Source organism: Mchenga conophoros, linkage group LG23, assembly GCF_057382185.1.
Source record: "Mchenga conophoros isolate Kocher_MC1m ecotype Shallow Benthic linkage group LG23, M_conophoros_male_GT1.1, whole genome shotgun sequence".
NCBI lineage: Eukaryota > Metazoa > Chordata > Actinopteri > Cichliformes > Cichlidae > Mchenga > Mchenga conophoros.
In genome coordinates, this window is record NC_140547.1 from 5,468,977 (window position 1) to 5,488,678 (window position 19,702).

General features: G+C 41.1%; 1 protein-coding gene and 1 long non-coding RNA gene across 2 annotated transcripts in view; one reads left to right on the forward strand and one right to left on the reverse strand.

Annotated features, from left to right (window-relative positions):
* The window catches only part of hcn2b (hyperpolarization activated cyclic nucleotide-gated potassium channel 2b), a 39,641-nt gene extending 26,405 nt beyond the window's left edge, over positions 1 to 13,236 (reverse strand). The window contains exons 1-3 of the mRNA XM_085264890.1: positions 12,290 to 13,236; positions 10,483 to 10,906; positions 6,053 to 6,214 (exon numbers count right to left, since the gene is read on the reverse strand). Coding sequence (XP_085121016.1) covers positions 6,053 to 6,214; positions 10,483 to 10,906; positions 12,290 to 13,137 — 1,434 coding nt within the window. The 5' untranslated portion in view covers positions 13,138 to 13,236. The remainder of the gene's footprint in view (positions 1 to 6,052; positions 6,215 to 10,482; positions 10,907 to 12,289) is intronic.
* An 818-nt stretch (positions 13,237 to 14,054) lies between these two features.
* Positions 14,055 to 19,417, forward strand: LOC146546482 (uncharacterized). Its single transcript, XR_014890623.1, has 2 exons — positions 14,055 to 14,112; positions 18,795 to 19,417. It is a non-coding gene; the product is annotated as an uncharacterized LOC146546482 (long non-coding RNA).
* The last annotated feature ends 285 nt before the right edge of the window (positions 19,418 to 19,702 follow it).

The following is a 19,702-nucleotide window of genomic DNA, read 5'->3' on the forward strand; positions in this document are numbered from 1 at the left end:
ATAAAGGTGGCATTTCGTGATGCGTGCTATTTTGCAGTCTTGAGAACAAAGAAAGTGAATAATCATGGCATCCTCAGTGTTGAACTGTTCGCTCGCATGTGACTGCATGACCAAGAAAACCCTCTGAGACGAGAGCAACACACACACTGACCAGCTGCAAGCAGTTAGCATGTGTTCAAGTTTGTGATAACAAGTGATTAAAACTGACACAGTGCACAGCTGTCTGTTACTATTGAAAATTACAACCTTCATAATAACACAATAAACTAATTCTACAGAGATACCACCCTATGTGAGGGTGGGGGGTGAGATGGGTGGGACGAATTAAATTAGCGCTTGTGTTCATTTTATTCGCTATCAGTCTTCACTGAGCAACGCCGATGATCGCTAATTGTACATAATACATTTAGAGGAGAGCACAAAGGGAGTATGGGACATCTATGATGCACGATGGCGTAATTATAGAATAGTGGGTGTACGTGCATGCTGGCACACCCGGCTGGGTGTACGAGGTGTTTGGCTCACAGCATCTATTCAGCTGTATGAGTGCTGAACATCTCTTAAACACACTGCAGTCCCTCTCTCTGACAGTCTACAAGTGACAGAGGGAGTTTGGTTTGGTTCAAAGAGCCTACATTTAGAACTTTAATATGTAAAGTTCCATGAAAGTGCTTGTTAGCAATGTAAAGATTCATTATTTAGAAGCAGTGGGTCCATGTTTGTATTTATTATTCAAATGCAAATGAGTCCAGAAAGTTGCAAGATGTTTTGGTGTCTGCTTGAATTACGTAACAGTATTAATTAAGAACGCTGACTGTAACAGCACAGCGTAATGTGTTTGATTAGAGTGTTCATGCATAAAGCTACTGTAGCTTCAGCGTGTCAGAGATAAATGATGGACTAACGAGGAAGACGCCAGATCAGATGAACGCTAAATCACAGGTTTTAATTTCTAATTTTATTTAATTTCTTTCCTTAATTAAACTACAAGCTTTTCATTCAGCATCAGGTGTGGGGCAAGTCACCTAAGGGTGAACCAAATGCAGTATTTTTTTATTTTCTGTTATTTGCTTCACTTACATGCTGTGATTTTACTTTAATATTCAGAGATTTTCCACGATTAAAGCCTGACGTTTCTGGGGGGAAATGTAGCTATTCCACAAAATTAAACTGGCGTCACCAATTTTGTTTTGTAAAAATGTAAAAAGCTGACGGACAAGCACAGCAAATATGATTCAGTATCTTTAATGTTTTTAAAATCCATATGAACATTCTTGAAATATTTCAGTGTAAACCAAACTGGTGGGACTGACATCCCCCAAAGCCATACTAGCCATCTACTAGTACGGCTACAATTTATAGGAATAGCCCATTAAAGGAACGCTTGTGATGTATGTGTCAATAATTCAGATTTTATGTTTCAGTCTGGTTTATTGAAGTCATACTCCTGTGTATTGTTTAATTGACTTTGTTGAATGTGAAATGAATGCCTGTAAATTATATGTCCAATTGAAATGATCTGTAAGAAGAATTTGCCTCTGTGGATCGAAGCTTCCTGCTCAATAAGCTCTTATTATTGGATTTTGGGTTTATTAGCCTTTATGTGGAATTTCTCCTTTGACAAATATTGCGAGGGAGAGATTCAGAATCATATTCACAATGAAAAACCCTCCACACAGATAAAAATGATCCACTTACTTGCTGGCTATGCAAGCAATATTTAATCTCTTCTCTTTAGCTCTCTCTCTCTCTACATATATATATATATATATATATATATATATATATATATATATATATATATAAAACTGATATAATGTTTGTATTGTATGTGGACGGGAGAAGATCACAGCTGCCATCTATGCGCATTCAGCAAAACTGAAAAACTTGCCATGCAAGTCTAAGTTTTCTGAGGTTACAAATTACAGGTGGACTACAGTGGTTGATAGTACTTTAAGTTCGCACGGAGTCTTTGCTGAAAAGAAATAAGGGTTCAGTCAGACCATCGGGTCCTCTAACAAACCCCACCTGCGTGGGCTGTATCATTTGGAGGATCCGGTCTCTAAAGTGAGATGCAGCTGTAGTATTCACAACTGCTGTTTGTGTGCAGCCATGTGCATCCAGAGATTCTGTCTAGTTAATGATGCAAGCTGTGGCCATATGAGTCAAGCCCAAAAGCATCTATTCTGTTCTCGACCAAGTACAAGTTTCAAGTTCGGTTGTTTAAACACTGACAATAAAAAGGAGAGGAAGAATAATTCTGCAGGGCTTCGAGACATTTTTAAGAGACATTTGCTTTGCTGTTTTGTTTTTTAGCCTTGGTAGCAACACAAGTCTGTGGATGACAATGTGATTAGTCACTCTAACAAATGGGTTGGGCCACAGTTGTCTTCCCCACCCCACAAAAGGAACTACATTCTCAAACCTATGAGATTTCTTAGTTAACTCAGCTCTCAGTCTCTGACATGCATTGTACAATATGATGCTATAGAAGGCATATTCTACTTATTTATACTGATCTTAAAAACTGAGCTGAATTAAAGGAGCAATCAGTCTCATTTTGGTGTGCAATTTTCTTATATTCATCTCTCTTTTTGCAGATAGGTTTCAGAAAAATATAAGTATTCCAACAATTGCTCATCCTAAGCATATTTCAAAAGCTTTTCCTCCCACATTTAGATTTCTAACCAACTATGGGATACACTTCAGGTTACACTGAGGTTTGTATTTATGTATTTATTTTGAAGTTTGCCTTCATTATAAAGTAAAGCAGCAAAGAGCATTCACTGCTTTTTACTACACGGCTAAAAATGACAAGACAACTTTTCTTCATAAAATGGGGTTGGTTTCACCGGGGCAACTTGGCCCACAAAGACTGCTGCCCCAACCAGCCTGTGAGGCTGTTTTTTCCTTTTCTATTTTTTTAGCTAGCTACAACATGACTTGACCTTGCAAGAATTTTTAATCCTCTTCAACAAAAATACATGTCTGTGGGCTGCAACAGTCACTCTGACTTAAAAATGCATTTAATTAGCTAAACTTTGTCAATTGGTTTCTTAAAGTCTCTCTGTTGTATTGCCTGCTGTAAATAGCACCACCCACTTTAACTTTTCTTAAAAATCTGTACCAAATTAGCACTGAGAGTGGCTGTCAGGTCATACACAGCAGTTATTATTCACACACATATGCAACATTTCCACACACAGACCTCACACAGTAACTGTCCATTATTTTTATATGCACTGACAGGCCTGTTTGCCGGTTCGGTCACTTCAGAATGAATGGAGGGCCTCGTTATCAACTTCCAAAGCATGAATGTTTCTTGAAGTGCATCTCTGTGTGCCTCAATACAGTGCAAATGCATAAATAGGTTCTCACAAATTGGTGTTCTGTTGCAGTTACAGCAGCTCTTCTGCTTCTCCAGTTATAAAGAAACGCAGTTCATTTTTGATGCAGAGAAAGAAGTCGAGAGGAAAAGAGCGTCTTTATTCTAATGCCATTGATATAACAGCCAATCAGGCCAAGGGAGATGGAACAAAACCACCTGTCATCTTTCACATAACAGAGAGTCACTTACATAACAGACCACGATCATCCGGTCTCTTGATCACTCTGCAGCAGGAGCCTGATTGTCGACTTACAATAAACACCACTGTCTGCTGCAAGAGTATCTTTTCCCTTATTGAGTGTTAAGAGGCAGAGATGAATACACTGCAGAAAAAAAACAGTCTGAAGGAGGATATTTTGACTATCACTTAGTTATACTGTACTATATATCACATGCACACAAATCTCAGCCAAACACAACACATCTATATAAAGGGACATGCATAAAAATGCACATAAGAATAGCTACTGAAGAAACGAGTCCCATGTTTTTCTCAGGAATGGCTTTCTTGCCCTATTTCCATAACCCTAAGTGCATGCATGACGCAGAGAGCAAAACAGGGTGGAGTCCAATAAATGTCCAGTGCAGGCAGGCAGCCTGTCAGCCCGAGGAGGCACGAGGATCATTTAACGCTGGATCTCTTACTCAAAGCAGCTCTGAAGAAGATGTGACCTTGATTACCCTGAAATGGCAGTGACAGGGCACACCAGGCAGCCACACCCACATGTGTGCTCGCTGGCATTATGGCAGCGAGCTTGGAAAAAGGCACAAGCCCTAAACAACACACGTCACTCTGGAAAACTGAATGTATAAGGAAGGAGATATCAGCGAAAGAAGAAGTGGGGCATGAAGGATAAAAGAGTCACTGAAAAAGCAACATATAAAGCAATTTTCCATACATACAAATCCATACATTCAAGAAAGAGAGATAGAGGAAATAGGATGGCCAGAGATGAAACTAGAAAGAAAGGGATGGAGTGACAGAGAAGTAACAACAATCTCCCCTAGGGTCAATTGGTGTGAGATCCATCTGTTCCTAGAGATCACACACACTCATAACAGAACACACCTATTCATGTAAACACCATAGCACCATAGTACACAGTGTATTTCAGGGAACTGAATGCCAAAAATCTCTGTGCCAAAATTAGAAGGTTTTCTTCCAGCATATCAAGCATTTCTCAGCTGCAGCAGAGTCAGCCAGTGCCTGACAAAAGCATAAAGAAGGAATTATCCGGTATGCTGAACTTCCTTAGGAGAAGGAGCAAAAGATGTAATGTTCCCCATAAAAAATGGTTTCAAGACAGTTACAGTTATGTGGAGAAATAAGCATCCGGCAGCCAACCAATGACGTCTTTTAGCTCTGTCAGATAATTCGATGGTTTCTAGGACTGTTGATATTGCTGTCAATTAATTAAGATTAAGACTATTTTTTCTGTTTTCTTCCTGTAGTCAGCCCCTGCAATGCAAACTGTCCTCTATAACTCAATCTATTTACACCCATTAGAGCAGATCTCTTCCTCCTGCGCTTGCATGCAATCTGCTTCACCAGTTTACTTACAGCTGCTCACAAACCAATCATCACCTCTCTGTTAACAACATTGCACGCACACTGTACAAATCGCAGAGTCACAGCCATTCATTAAGCTTATCATCTCAGCTGCTGTATCCAAAATATCCCTTGAGTACTTCATACAAAATATTTAAACCAATTCAAATGTTTCTCTCTTTTTTTGTGGGACAAACAGGATTGACACTGACACTAATGCTTCCTTGAAACCACCACAATTCTTTTTCTGTTTGCCAACAAACATACTGTATGTGTGAAAGTGAATATATGTGTGAAATACAGTTTTATGATAAAAGGTATTTGTATCCTCTGACTTGTCTGTGCCTCCGGCCACTGCCACTCACCACCTTCCAATCTGTTATCTCCAAAGCAGAATGACATGTGAGACTGGATAAAGGGATTAAGTTCAAAATGATAAAAACCCAAACAGTATTTTTTGGGTGTTTCTCCTCTTTATTTGTCCACACTTGTGATTAATCGTGCAATTTAAATAAAATAGAGACAAACAGAGGCTGTTCTTTAGTCAATGTTATAAGGTTTTGTTTTATAGCTTAGACAATAAGTGCTTTCCAAAATGAACAAAACTTTAATGATTACTTTTCATTAATTATCCAGTTGGATTAGAAGATAGTGTGTTTCAATACTAGCTATCAATTTCTTTTTACATTTATGTATGCATTCATTTTATTAATTTATTTTTTCTCATGCATGCCAGCAGTAATTTTGGTGAAAACCTCTCCTAATGGTCTGTCTTCCAACAGACAGCTAGAAGCCACCTGCCACCCAGAAGGAGGACAGGACATTTGACAGGACAAAGAAAGAAGAGCACACCTAAATTACTGCATGAGCTTCTATATGAACTGAGTGACAGCAGCATGTTTTCTTTCATCCACCTCCTACTTGCCGTACACTGGCGTGTCTCCTGGGTTTGACTAGTGGGGGGTTAATTGAAGCTGAACGAAAGCTCCCAACTCCAGTCTGAATAAATAAGCTGTGTCACCACGCTAGTTGTGCAGTGAACACTTTTCCTGTGATTGTCTAACTTACGATCGCACTGAACACAAAAACATACACACAGAGCATTTTTTTCTTACCACCATCTTGTTGAGGGAGACCCAGCAGTCAGATGGAAAGTCCTGCAGCATGGGAACAAGAAACTGGAGACAGCCATCCCAGTGGCACAGCAGTAGCATCATACCAATCAGGTTGAATATTCGCACCACGGCACTGGCTAGGTCATAGGTCATGTGGAAGATCTGTCAGGAGGAGGAGAGATGGGACGTGAGGGTTACAGATTTGGAGAGGAGGCCAGAATGAAGCCAGAACTGATGTGTGAGCAGAATGAAAAGTTGGTGTTTATAGCGATTGAGCGAGAGTTGAAAACAATGGTAAACACTACTCTATCGGCTCTCACAAACAGCACATCCAGCATGTTATCATTCTGCTGATAGCACTGGCAACAGTGATGCTGTGGGGACTATATAAAATAGCTTTAACTTGTGCACAATTTGCACAGTTGCAAATCCTGATCCACTCTGTAGGACAATTATTATATTATATTTTTTTAAGAAAATAAATCATACTCTTGCAAATTTAGCAGATTCATTTTGGGCACGTGGTACAGCTTAACAAGCTGTAAAATTTCCAGAAATGAGGAAAACATAGTTTTCATATGTAGTTTTTTTGTTGACGCTGGCAAATTAATATTCACATTTAGCCATGTTTTAAATGCTAGTTATGTGCTAACCTCAAAGGTTTACCTGAACACAGTAATGTGAGAGCAGTGGGAGTGAATTATTATAGTAAAATATAGCACTTCTGAAGCTGTGATGGAGAAGAGGTGACTGACCAAACTGCTCTCCATCACAGACAATCCTGCCCACTATGAGCAACACTTACTAGGCAGGTAGCAAAGCAACTTCTCTAACAAACTGATTGAGCTCTGCTGCCACAAGGAAGGATATAGGCAATCTTTCATACCACATGCTATCTATCACTCAATATATCTGTCTGGCAGGGAATCGTTCGCCAGATATTTGTATTGTTATTAATATTATTAACATTATATTTATAAATTTTCTGTTGATAAGTTGGTTGACAATGAAACATCTCTGTTATTAAACATCGCTCTCTCTCGCTCTCTCTCTCCCTCCATGGCATGCAGCCCAAAGTCTAGTTAAGCTGCCCATGTTCTTGCAATGGAGAGGTTGCTACAATATCCACAAACTGAAAGGAAGTTTGGAGAAAGTTTTTTGTGAGTTTCACACTCATACAGGAACATTTCACACCAGAGGTTGTTATTCATCTCTTGCTAATATACAAATATCTATTAGGGCAGCTTTAGGTAACATGACGACCTGTGAGGAAGAACTTTAGGATTTGATATCTCAGTTTATTTATAGGTAACGTGTCTGTTAACAACTAAATTTATTGTTATATAAAATTTGAACAATTTAATGAACTATGATAACAGGTGGTATAATTTTGACCAGTTTTTTAGTAACTTATAAACAGCAAAAAACGTGCTTCGCATTCCCAGGCTGAGGTTCTCCATTATAACCAGGTGTGAGACCACAGGGCATGCAATGTGCATTCATGATAAAACCTCATTAGATGCTGATGAAGCTTTGATCAGCAGCCCAGGCCAGGCTCTCGCTGCTGTTTCTTAAGAAGCTCACTCCAGGTAAGAAGGCTAATTTGCGTGGAGCTGGTGATGTGGTCACAGCCTTGTAAACACCACTCACTATGGCTTGGCTGGCTATCTGCCAGGCCAAATTATCGTGGTTCGTGTGTGTTTTTGTGTGTGTTTGTGTATGGGTAGGTTTACAAGTATGTGGGGATTAGATCTTGAGAAATTCATCTTAAATGTGAACTAGGCCTTTGTGTGTGTTTGTGTGTGTATGTGTGTGTGCGTGTGATGACATGAAGGAGCCGCTTCTGTTTAGAATTTACAGTTTGGGAGCAGCAGGGTCAGGGCATGCTGTCACACATCTCTACACCTCAGAGGCCCTGCTGTCCTAAACATACAAGTCACATGAATATGGAAAACTGACACATGTTATACCCCAGTTGTTAATGTGCATGATCCTAGTTTAAATAGCTCTTGGACTTTTGTGTTTGGATGGATAATGGCAATTGTATCAAAGTTTATTTAAATTCCTCCTAAATGTAATTTATAAAATGTACAAAACAATTTCCTCAGAAATATGTAGCATTTCAGCTGTATGCTGCACATCACATTTTCCTTATCCAGTTCTAAAATGTCATCAGCACCTGGTTGTTTCACTCTTTTGATATATATTCATTTTTTCTCTTTACAGTAATTTAGTTTTGATCCCTTCCCCAGGCCTGCTTTGGGTCCATGTGTAATTAAATCAAAATCAACAAAAGAAACTACTTTCTTTGCACATTTTGTGTATATCCTGTATTGGCTAATGGCCTTGGGTCATTTAGAAGACGCAGAAAGGGAAACATGCTGTGAGGCCCTGCCCTGTGATTAGAAAGCGTTCCCATTATGATTAATGAGCTAGGACTAATGTTCCCCCCAACACCAGAACAGCACCTGGCCATGTGTCACTGTCACACCACAATCTGGGTCAAAGCATAGTACTGTGACTACAAGTCACAGCCTGAAAAACACAGATAAACTATTTGCTGCTTCTTTCTGTCAGACTGCTAAAATGCTTTTAGAGTAAAACTAGTGCGTATGACGGATATGAACCTTTTTATCCTTCCATCCCTGACGCTTGTGCATTTGCTCTTGTCCATTCCCCATCATTGTCGAGCTCATGAAAAAGGCATCAACGCAAGCTTCCTGCTTCAGCAAATTGTTTTTCTCTGCTTCTGTATCACCAACATAGATGCATAAGCGATTTATTCTGAGATCATTCCACATAAATGGTTTTTTAGCACGACTGTTACCCAGTGCTCACCTCACCTCTGTACTGGCCTTCAATAGATCTATATGGTGAAATCATCACAATACTAAGACAAGCTTTTAGGAAACAGTGCTGCAGCGAGCGGACTTAAGCTGAGCTGAGCTGAGCTGGGCAGAAGAGGCAAACAGTTCCCCCCGTTTGGATCAGGCAGAGCAGAGCAGAGCTCAGCTGAACTAAGAGGATCAGGGCAGGGCCAAGTTGAAGCAAAGGAGCACTCGCGTGTGTGTGTTTCTGTGTGTGTGTACGCGTCTGTGTTTGAATGAGTAATTAGGGTTTTCGTCAAACCCAAATTACCACTGTGTAATCAGAAGAGCAGTGGTTATTTTCAGAGTGAGGGGACACTCATTTGATTGGAAGATGCTTGTTTAGGCCAAATAAGGAAGCACAAAGAAGCACACACACAGTCCAAGCTGTGGAATGCTGTGTTTATGTAAAATGGGGCCATATGATGGATGATAATGCACTTTTCTCTAGAACATTATTTCCTGATGCAATTAGAGATGCAAGGGGGTTTGCATTAGCAAGTCTTTCAGCATGTGGTTGCAGCTGTTTGATGCCTTAATTGGTTGAAATGCTGCAACAAAACATTTTTTACTATGTGGAAAGTTTTTTTTCTTTCATACAGTTTTAAATGCATCAACAATGTGATGATCAAGTAAGATGACCTATAATCCACTCATCTTGGCTTGCTGCAGTAGAAAACTCTACACCTAATTTTTTGTGCCTTCTCCTGTGATACTAGAATGACTTATACTGACAGAACAAGCCACTGCACTGGAAACTGCTGCACAATTCTTAATTAGAGCCCAGTTAGATTAGTTTCTCATTATTAATTAGCACATTTGAAAGTGGAGGGGTAATAGTAAGCAGATCATCTGATCATAATTGACTAACTTCTGCATTACAGCAATAATCAATGCAGCTGTAGTGTCTGTCAGGTGTAGCAAACGTGATGCTAATGAGTTTTTTTTAGACATTAAAGCTATGCAGTAGTAGTAGTTCATTAAAAAACATACATAATTGTATGAAGAAGTTAAAAACTTAATATTTTCTTTTGATGCTTTTGGGAAAAAAGTCTTCCTCTGTAAGATTTCAGTAACAAAAAAAGACCTTATACCACAGGGGATGCATATGATGAGAAAATGATATGAAAAACAGACTGACCTACATTATGTTTGGACCAGTAGAAACCCAAGATGTGACACATCACATGCATCAAGTATTTAGTATTGATTAAGGGTTTATTTGAACAGTTTAAAAAGTAGGTAGGACCAAATGGTAGTCAGCATATGCTTGATCTATTTCAGGATCATGAGATAGTCCTTGTAAAAGTGGATTCCCTGTGAGCGACCCCTAGCCTTACAAAGTTTGAGAACCACGGAGTAAAAATCTAAAATAGAGATGTTCAGTGTGGAAGTTATGTGTTTCCTTTCAGTATTATCTGTTTATATAAAAGTGTTACATAAACTGTGCATTAGAACCCCATCTGGTCCCATATACTTACTTTATCCAGTATTTATCCAAGCTAAACTTCAATACTGAACAAAACTTTCCTGTTCGTATAGAAATGCTGTAACTCAGCATACCTCCTCCCACTGATGGATGTAACGGATGAGTCTAGACAGCCTCAGCAGACGCAGCAGACTGAGGATCTTCGTGAAGCGGACAATGCGGAGTGCCCGGGCAGTTTTGTACACCTCTGAGTCAATCCCCTTCTCCACGATGAGGAAGATATAATCCACAGGTATGGAGGAGACGAAGTCCACCACAAACCAGCTCTTCAGGTACTTCTTCTTGATCTTCTTGGGGTCGAGGATGATCTCGGTGTTGTCCTCGAACACGATACCAGTCCTAAAGTTGAGTACTAGGTCCATGAGGAAGAAGGTGTCAGAGACCACATTGAAGATGATCCAGGGTGTGGTGGTCTCATCTTTAAAGAAGGTGATGCCTACAGGGATGATGATCAGGTTGCCAACCATGAACATTAACATGGTGAAGTCCCAGTAGAACCTGTCAGGACAAAAGAGTAGAAGATGATTAAAGGCGCTTGTTTAATCCCAACACACGCAAACAAAGGGCAGTATAGGGCCATGTGTACAACTCTGAAATCTGATAGAGAAAAAGATGTAATAATAAAGTAATAAAGGAGAAAAATCTGATGCTATGCATATGAGAAGAGAAACCATGTCTAAAATCTGATGTCCAGACATTGACAGTGTTGCTACATGTTATGGATATCACATATCAGGAAAGAAGCTGATTCTGCTTGATTTATGATACGGGGTAAGCATATTTCCGGCCCTCTCTGTGTCATGAAGCAATGCACTCTCACAGGCTGAACACACTCAGAAAACTAACCCAATCCAAACTGATAAATCTTTCAAATTTTATGAAATGCCTGATAGTTCCTTCACTTTACCCCATTAACCACAACCATGCAAAGAAAAGACAACTAAAGCAAAAACAGCAGAATACCCTCCAAACAAGTCAAGTACAAACAACAACCAGAGCCCAAATCAATAAAGCAGCCTTCACGGCTGTGGTGTTGTGCACCATCACCTATTTCCAGTAGTTAGTTAATGTGACATTTATTGGTTTGAACAAACATTCACACAATAGCCAGTCACGCCACAGCATTAGGTGCTGAATTATGAGAACCTGTGTTTTAAAGATAATTCAGCTGGTGAACTGACCATGCGAGGCATCTATGAATATTCCTCTGTTTATTAAAGTAAGAAAATTGTGTAAGTATTTTTATATAACTTTACTCAACTTACCTATTATTAACTGGCAGATTAATTATGAACGATGTTTGTTAGTGTTGCAGGATAAGAGGAAGACACTGTGGCTACTTATATTAGAGGAACTAATGGAAGCGGCTGCTGAGTCATGACTTGAACTCTTGTTATGCGCATCCTGCTGTTGAGCTTTGTCCGTAAGTTAACACAATCAAGCCATGTATTGTTAATAAACAGCAGGCTTTACATATTTGATGGTACTCAAATAAGAAAGACAAGAAACCTGGTTTCCCCACATTTTATTAGAGGAGCTGTCCTCGGTGCTGAAACCAAGCACACTTTAAGACACATTTAGAGTCAACTTTGTGACACCTCTGGAATATGGAGCTTTTGTGTAAACACAAAATCTCCCATATGTCATCATTCGGTGCTTCAGGAATAGAGAAATAGCTCTGTTTATGATAGGGTAAGGTTCAACTTTTTCCCCCAGATAACCATTGAATGTTTAAAAATAGCATACTTATGTTCATATTCCCACAATCTTCACATATAATGTTGTTTGACGTAAAGAATGGGCGCTGGGCAACATTCAAAAACACCCCTTTAGCTTCTTTACAGCAACACTTTCACTGACCTAACACAATTTGACCCATACCTGAAGTCGCTGTATGGGTGGATAATCCAATTACCCGCTGACTTTACGCGTTCTTGTTCTTTCTCCACTGCCTTCTGGCTGCCAAACATGCGCAGGGAGAATTTATTAACTCCAGGCTGAAGCATGGCACTAAACTGCCGCTGCATGTATGTCTGATTCCCCTTGGACTCTCCATCATCCGGCACTATCTGAGAGCCGTCCTCTGCTTTGCTGAACGTGACAGAACTTCTTGGCTGCTGAGCCAGTCCTTTACTACTCGGGGGGTTGGAGAAGGAAACTCTGGAGTCCTTTTTCTCCGTTGCTGCCGTCGTCTTGACCTCGGCCCCAGGCCCCTGTGTCAGGGACCCTGCTGAAGTGACAGAGCCGTCCATGCTCGCAGCCAGCTCCTTATCGTCTTCAGCTGCTACTACTCCATCTGCCTGCTTCTCCTGTCTTGAGATGAGAGAAGAAAGACTGCCTGAACTGGCCGGGTCTCTTCTACAGTCTCCGTTTTTATTGCATATCATACCGATGCCCCCCTCTCCTATCACGCCCGCCTCAGACACTGTGTCCCCTGCACTCCTGTGGTCTGACTCTGTGCCGCCAGCAGCATCCCTCTGGCACAACAGAGCAAATGCACAGCTGCCGCTGGGAGTAAAAGGTGTGGAGTCCTCGCCTCGCAAGAGGAAGAGCTCATTGTTGTTGGAGTTTTTTCGCACAGGAGAGACGGCTCCGCCTCCTGGCGAGAATTTCTTCATATTGGTCCCCCTGCTACTCCCATGATCCTCGCATCCAGCCGAGCTGGCTATTTGAAAGGGTCGAGCCTTCTGGAATTTGGGCTCCTCCTCGCTGTCCTCCGCCTCGTCCATTACAGGCAAACAGACACTTCCGTACCTTAAACCGGGCGAGACTGGGCGGCGGCAGAGGAAGGAGTGTGGACTTCAAAGCCTCCGTCTGCTTTCCATTCACATCACTTAACGGCGTACCGGTGGCGTTGCTATGGCTGCAACCTGGCTGTTGTTATTGTGTTTGTGTGTGGTAGAGAGAGGGAGAGAGATAACAGCTTTACCCTGGGGCTTCAACCACCTACAGGTAGCTTTCAGCCTACTGAAGAAAATGTGCGCACAGAAGAAAACAGTTTTGTCAGACCTGGACACAAAAAGTCAGTGAATGCGATTTTAAAAGTGAATTCTTACTAACGAATTAAATAACGCACAAATACATTTTTAGAATAACTCAAACTTGTGTGAATGGAAAACTATGATGATTTTAAAAAAAAACTTTTAATATGCAGTGATGGCCTGAGCAGTTTTACATCAAAAGGAATCATCAGCGAGTATCCCATGCTGCCATGCTCAGTTGACCCAGTATCAGCTCAATTCTATCTAGACTTTCTCGGAGTCTGGCAGCAGCGTCTGCCTGTTGCTTTGGTTTCTGGCAGCCTTCCCAAGTTGTGGGGTTTTTAATGGTGAAATGACTCCACCTTGTGGATAAAGGCACAATCTAGGGCCAAGGCACCCACGAACAGTGTGAAGATTTAGAAAAAAACCCCATCATATTTGCTACTAGCTTATCTTTTTTGTACTAAATCCTAGTGTCCCAATTAAGAGACCGCACGCTCGAAGTACGCATTTTGAGACCTATTACATCACAGCGACGCGACAGCGGCTGTCCCAATCCGAAGTGTACTCCAAATGCGCCGTCGATTTCCCCAAATATCAAGCGTGGTCCGGTGCACGCTTCGTGGTCCCATATATCCCTCAACTCATAGCGCGGCGGTGGGTGTGGATAATTTTACCGCAAAATACGGCAGAAGGGAGCGGCCGAAGAGTGAACTGTCAAAAGTAAGTACTCAATATCATGTCACTTATTTATGTGCGAATGTTTAATAGTGAAAAACATTACTGTTGGCCACATGTCGGCAAAGTTATGTGACATTAGTGATGTTTGTACTTTCAGCGTTAACTTGGTTTTAAAGCCTTTACTTTGAAATATACGCCGTTCAATAGTCGGCCTTAATCTTACAGAGAATGTGATGATTCTATGGATAATTAAAGTCAGTCATATATCCACAAACACAACAAGCTGAAAGTCAGTGATGCTGCTCGGTTTGCAGTCCTGAATATCACAGCACAAGCAGGATTCACTGCACTGTTAATGTTAGCTATGTTATATTGCTGCCTCTGTTCACCGCGGTAAAGTGAGCCGTCATTTGTGAGCCGCGGTCAAGCCAGCCGCCTCCTATCCGCCGCATAAATTTCCTTGCGCTTTTACACCAGTCTTTACGGTAGCGCCTTTTCGCTTTATATCCTGATTGAAAGCCTAGACTCGCGCACACGCGCGCGCGCGCACAAATTACAATGGAACAGCCCAATACAGCCATCGTGACAGTCTGGTTGCATATTCAAAAATTCATTAAAAATCATTCTTAAAAGTTGATGCCAAGCTTTCAACACAATCCTCTTCTCGGACACCTACTTTACCTCTGGGGCAGGTTTTACCCAGATTTACTGTAATATTACTCAGAAATCACAGTAAACTCATATTCAGTGCAATACAGTCAAAACACTACAATTATGTTTATTTCAAAAATTCATTAAAAGTCATCCTGAGTAGTTGATGTCCAACTTTCAACACATCCCTCCTCTGGGACACCTACTGTACCTGTGTGCCAAGTTTCATCCAGATTTACTGTAGAATTCCTCAGAAATTAATGGAAACTTATATTCAATTCAATACAGTCAATACAATAGAATTATGTCAATTTTCAAAAATTCATTAAAAATCATCCATAATAGTTGAGGTCCAACTTTCAACACTTTCTTACTCTGGGCGTACTACCGTACCTCTGGGCCAAGTTACATCTCAATTCACTGTAATCTTTATCAAAAATTGAAAGAACAATTATATGTCAATGCTGGATGTGTGTCCTTTCAAAGTGACACTAAATAACAGAACTCAGGCACATCAGGGAATAATCCAAAAGGCGGATTTATTAAACAAAAACAACATACAAAATATCTCTAACCCATACTACATAACCTAAAAAGAAACAAAGGGACACTTAGAAGCACAAGAAAACAATACTGAAAGGGCAAGAGACACAGCCCAAACATAATCCACAACTAAAGTGCCGAAAGAACAAGTCATCCCACATAGCAGACGGGTCTTGCCTGGATCTGGTGTCAAGCCGGCACTGCTGGCTGACTTCTGGCATGGTAAGATGGCACTGTTTATGTGATGGCATGCCACATTTGGCCTGATTGGGTGAATGTGACATGTTGTATAGAGCACTTTGAGTAATATGGGTGAGTAAAAAAGTGCTGTATAAGAATCAGTCCATTCACTGTCTGAACAGAGTTTCGTCATGTTACTTTTGCACTATTATGTTCCAGCACATGTTGTTATTACATGGCTTACATGGCTAAGGTACACATTAGGCTGACATCTGGGGCCAGAGCTGAAACTGTTCTGGGCCAGCACAGGGCCAGCAGTGTGTCTGCAACTGGCCTTGTGCTGGCTCATGTGTGGGCCACCTCTGGTAAACCAGATCTGGGCCACCATAGGGCCGTCATTCTTTGCGGTACGCAGGCCATGTGTAAGCACATTGTGTAGGACAGATCCAGGCCATACCAATTTTGCTATGTGGGAGGAATTATGTAAAAATAGAAACATCATAAAAATAAAAATGAACATAAAGTAAAATGTACTGAAAAGAACATCAGTATGGCCATCATTATTTGCTTGGAAAGTCTAAAGTTCCATGGCTTTGAACAGCCAGAGAACGCAATGCCCAGCTTAGAATGACTAAAAGTAACTTCTTTTAACATTCTGTCATTCTGCTTCTATATCAAAAATCCACTAAAAATAGTCGTTTGAAAAAAAATATTTGCCACTTTTCATCAGTTTGGGTTCCTCTGTTTATAGCAATTTTTAGAAAAGAATCGAATACCTTTGTCACTATACAGTTGTACAGTGAGATACAGAGCATCTCCTACTCATTGCAAACATGCTGGGAGGGTGGCTCTATCCACCTTAGTGCAGCTGCTGTACCATACTGTGATGCAGTAAGTTAGTAGGCTCTCAATGGGCGAGTGGTGGAAGGGTGAGCTGTAGTCCACAAAGAGCATTCTGGCGTAGCTCTGCCGCTGTTCTAGGTGACTCAGCACCGAGTGGAGGGTGATGGCATCTTCTGTGAATCTGTTTGCACGGTATGCAAACTGGTGGGGGTCGAATTCTGGGGGGAGGTAATCCTTGGTGTGCTGAAGGACTAGTCTCTCAAAGCATTTCATGATTACCGGTGTGAGGGCCACAGGGCAATAATAGTTCAGGCTGGTGATGGGAGACTTCGTTGGTACTGGGATGATTGTGGCTGATTTTAGACAGGATGGGATGGCTGCTTCATCCAGTGAGAGGTTGAAGCTTCTGGTGGAGATGGGGGTGAGCTGGTGGGTACATGGTCTTAGCACTTTACCACGTATTCCGTCTGGACCGGCCGCCTTCCTGGGGTTCACTGCTAGGAACACACATCTGACATTGTGCTCCGTTACAGTGAATGGAGCGGTGCAGGAACCAGGTGAGGATGAGGATGGGAGCAGGGCTGAGGCAGATGAATGCTGCTGTTGTGGTGTTTCAAAGTGGGCGAAGAAGCTGTTTATTTCCTCTGCTAGCTGCACACTCAGGTTTTCTGTTTTCACAGTTCTGCCTCTGTGGTTTATGATGTCTGTTATTCCATGCCATGTGTTGTTGCTGGACAGGTGGGACCCCTTTTCAGGTCAGCTCGAGCAGACCTGTACAGAGCTCTGTCAACAGACCTACAGGGAGTGCAGAATTATTAGGCAAGTTGTATTTTTGAGGAATAATTTTATTATTGAACAACAACCATGTTCTCAATGAACCCAAAAAACTCATTAATATCAAAGCTGAATGTTTTTGGAAGTAGTTTTTAGTTTGTTTTTAGTTTTAGCTATTTTAGGGGGATATCTGTGTGTGCAGGTGACTATTACGGTGCATAATTATTAGGCAACTTAACAAAAAACAAATATATACCCATTTCAATTATTTATTTTTACCAGTGAAACCAATATAACATCTCCACATTCACAAATATACATTTCTGACATTCAAAAACAAAACAACAACAAATCAGCGACCAATATAGCCACCTTTCTTTGCAAGGACACTCAAAAGCCTGCCATCCATGGATTCTGTCAGTGTTTTGATCTGTTCACCATCAACATTGCGTGCAACAGCAACCACAGCCTCCCAGACACTGTTCAGAGAGGTGTACTGTTTTCCCTCCTTGTAAATCTCACATTTGATGATGGACCACAGGTTCTCAATGGGGTTCAGATCAGGTGAACAAGGTGGCCATGTCATTAGTTTTTCTTCTTTTATACCCTTTCTTGCCAGCCACGCTGTGGAGTACTTGGACGCGTGTGATGGAGCATTGTCCTGCATGAAAATCATGTTTTTCTTGAAGGATGCAGACTTCTTCCTGTACCACTGCTTGAAGAAGGTGTCTTCCAGGAACTGGCAGTAGGACTGGGAGTTGAGCTTGACTCCATCCTCAACCCGAAAAGGCCCCACAAGCTCATCTTTGATGATACCAGCCCAAACCAGTACTCCACCTCTACCTTGCTGGCGTCTGAGTCGGACTGGAGCTCTCTGCCCTTTACCAATCCAGCCACGGGCCCATCCATCTGGCCCATCAAGACTCACTCTCATTTCATCAGTCCATAAAACCTTAGAAAAACCAGTCTTGAGATATTTCTTGGCCCAGTCTTGACGTTTCAGCTTGTGTGTCTTGTTCAGTGGTGGTCGTCTTTCAGCCTTTCTTGAACTGAACATAAGTTCCCTGCAATTTCTGAAGAATATTACAGTAAATCTGGCTGAAACTTGGCCCAGACGTACAGCAGGTTTCCCGGAGGAGGGATGTGTTGAAAGTTGGACATCAACTACTCAGGATGATTTTTAATGAATTTCTGACATTTCCATAATTGTATTGACTGTATCGGGCTGTTTCATTGTAATTTGTGTGCGCGCGCGCGCACGTGTGCGCGGGTATAGGCTTTCAATCGGCACATAAAGCGAAAAGGCGCTACCGTAAAGACTGGTGTAAAAGCGCAAGGAAATTTATGCGGCGGATAAGAGGCGGCTGGCTTGACCGCGGCTCACAAATGACGGCTCACTTTACCGCGGTCTCTGTTCGGTGGTGTCGAGCCAAACGGACTTTAACGTGTGTTTGAACGAGCTGACGGTTCACTCGTTAAGCTGAAAGAAAGAAAGATGCTTTAATCACAGGAGTCACACATGTGTCCACTGTACAATCTGGGAACTCTTGTTTAGCACTCGTAATAACACAGACACTAAATCCTCCTTCTCTTGTGCTATTTTGTAGCAGTGTATACACCTGAGACTGTCACCTGTCTGTCTGTCCTGCACTCTCTCTGTTTCTTTCTCTCTGATTGTGGAATAAAAGTATGAACATGTATTTATAAGTTAAACTTATGTTTGAATCCTGCAGCTTATCACACATTTGATTTCCAAGTGCAAGTGTCCAGAGTGAGGACCGACTGCTTTGCACGCCTGATGATCCACCAGGACAAACTCAGCAGTGTGTGAGGAAGAGGAGGAGGAAGAGCCAGCAGTAGCTGACAGATGGAGAGAATAGACAGACTGTTCCCTGTTTGTGAAGGACTGCTAGGAAAGTTTAAAATAACTCATTGTCTGTCCTGAATCAGTCTTATTAGGTAATGTTCAAATAATTTTATCATTCCAGTGTTTTCTGTTACACACTATGAAAGGCAGCAACATGTTTAATATTCAGAAACCTAAAGTATGTATCAGCAGCAGAATGGACCTCAAAATAAATGTTTGTTTCAGTTCTATGAAGCTTTGAGTATTTTGGATTAGTAGAACTGCTGTGTTTGTTGCATCATATTGCTGTAATTGTTTATACATTCTGAGGTAAGTTGATCTATAGTGTTACATCATATTCTATAAGGATGTTATGTGTTTGTATACTTTCTGCTCAGTTTTGCCATTTAGCAGAAGTCAGCCTGTTTAAGGCTCTGATATCTATTCTGTGTGACTTAAAGCAGTTATGACAAGGTCTGATTTTCTCACCCAATAAAGGAATATTTCATATCAGTCTACTCTTCATTTTATCAGAAACAGTTTTCACAGCTCATACATTTTCTTTTTACACATATGTAAGCATTAAGCCAAATGTAATGTAATGCCAACATATTAAATGAACATTTTTTGTGTATAATGCATCTATATATACACACTGTCAAAGATACTTGTCTTTGAGTGAAGATTTAAGGTGATAGGCAATATAAATAACTGCAACTTGAATCTTTGACCCAGAGTTCAAGCTCACTGCTATCTATCCATCCACACACATCTAGATATATCTATATCTATCAT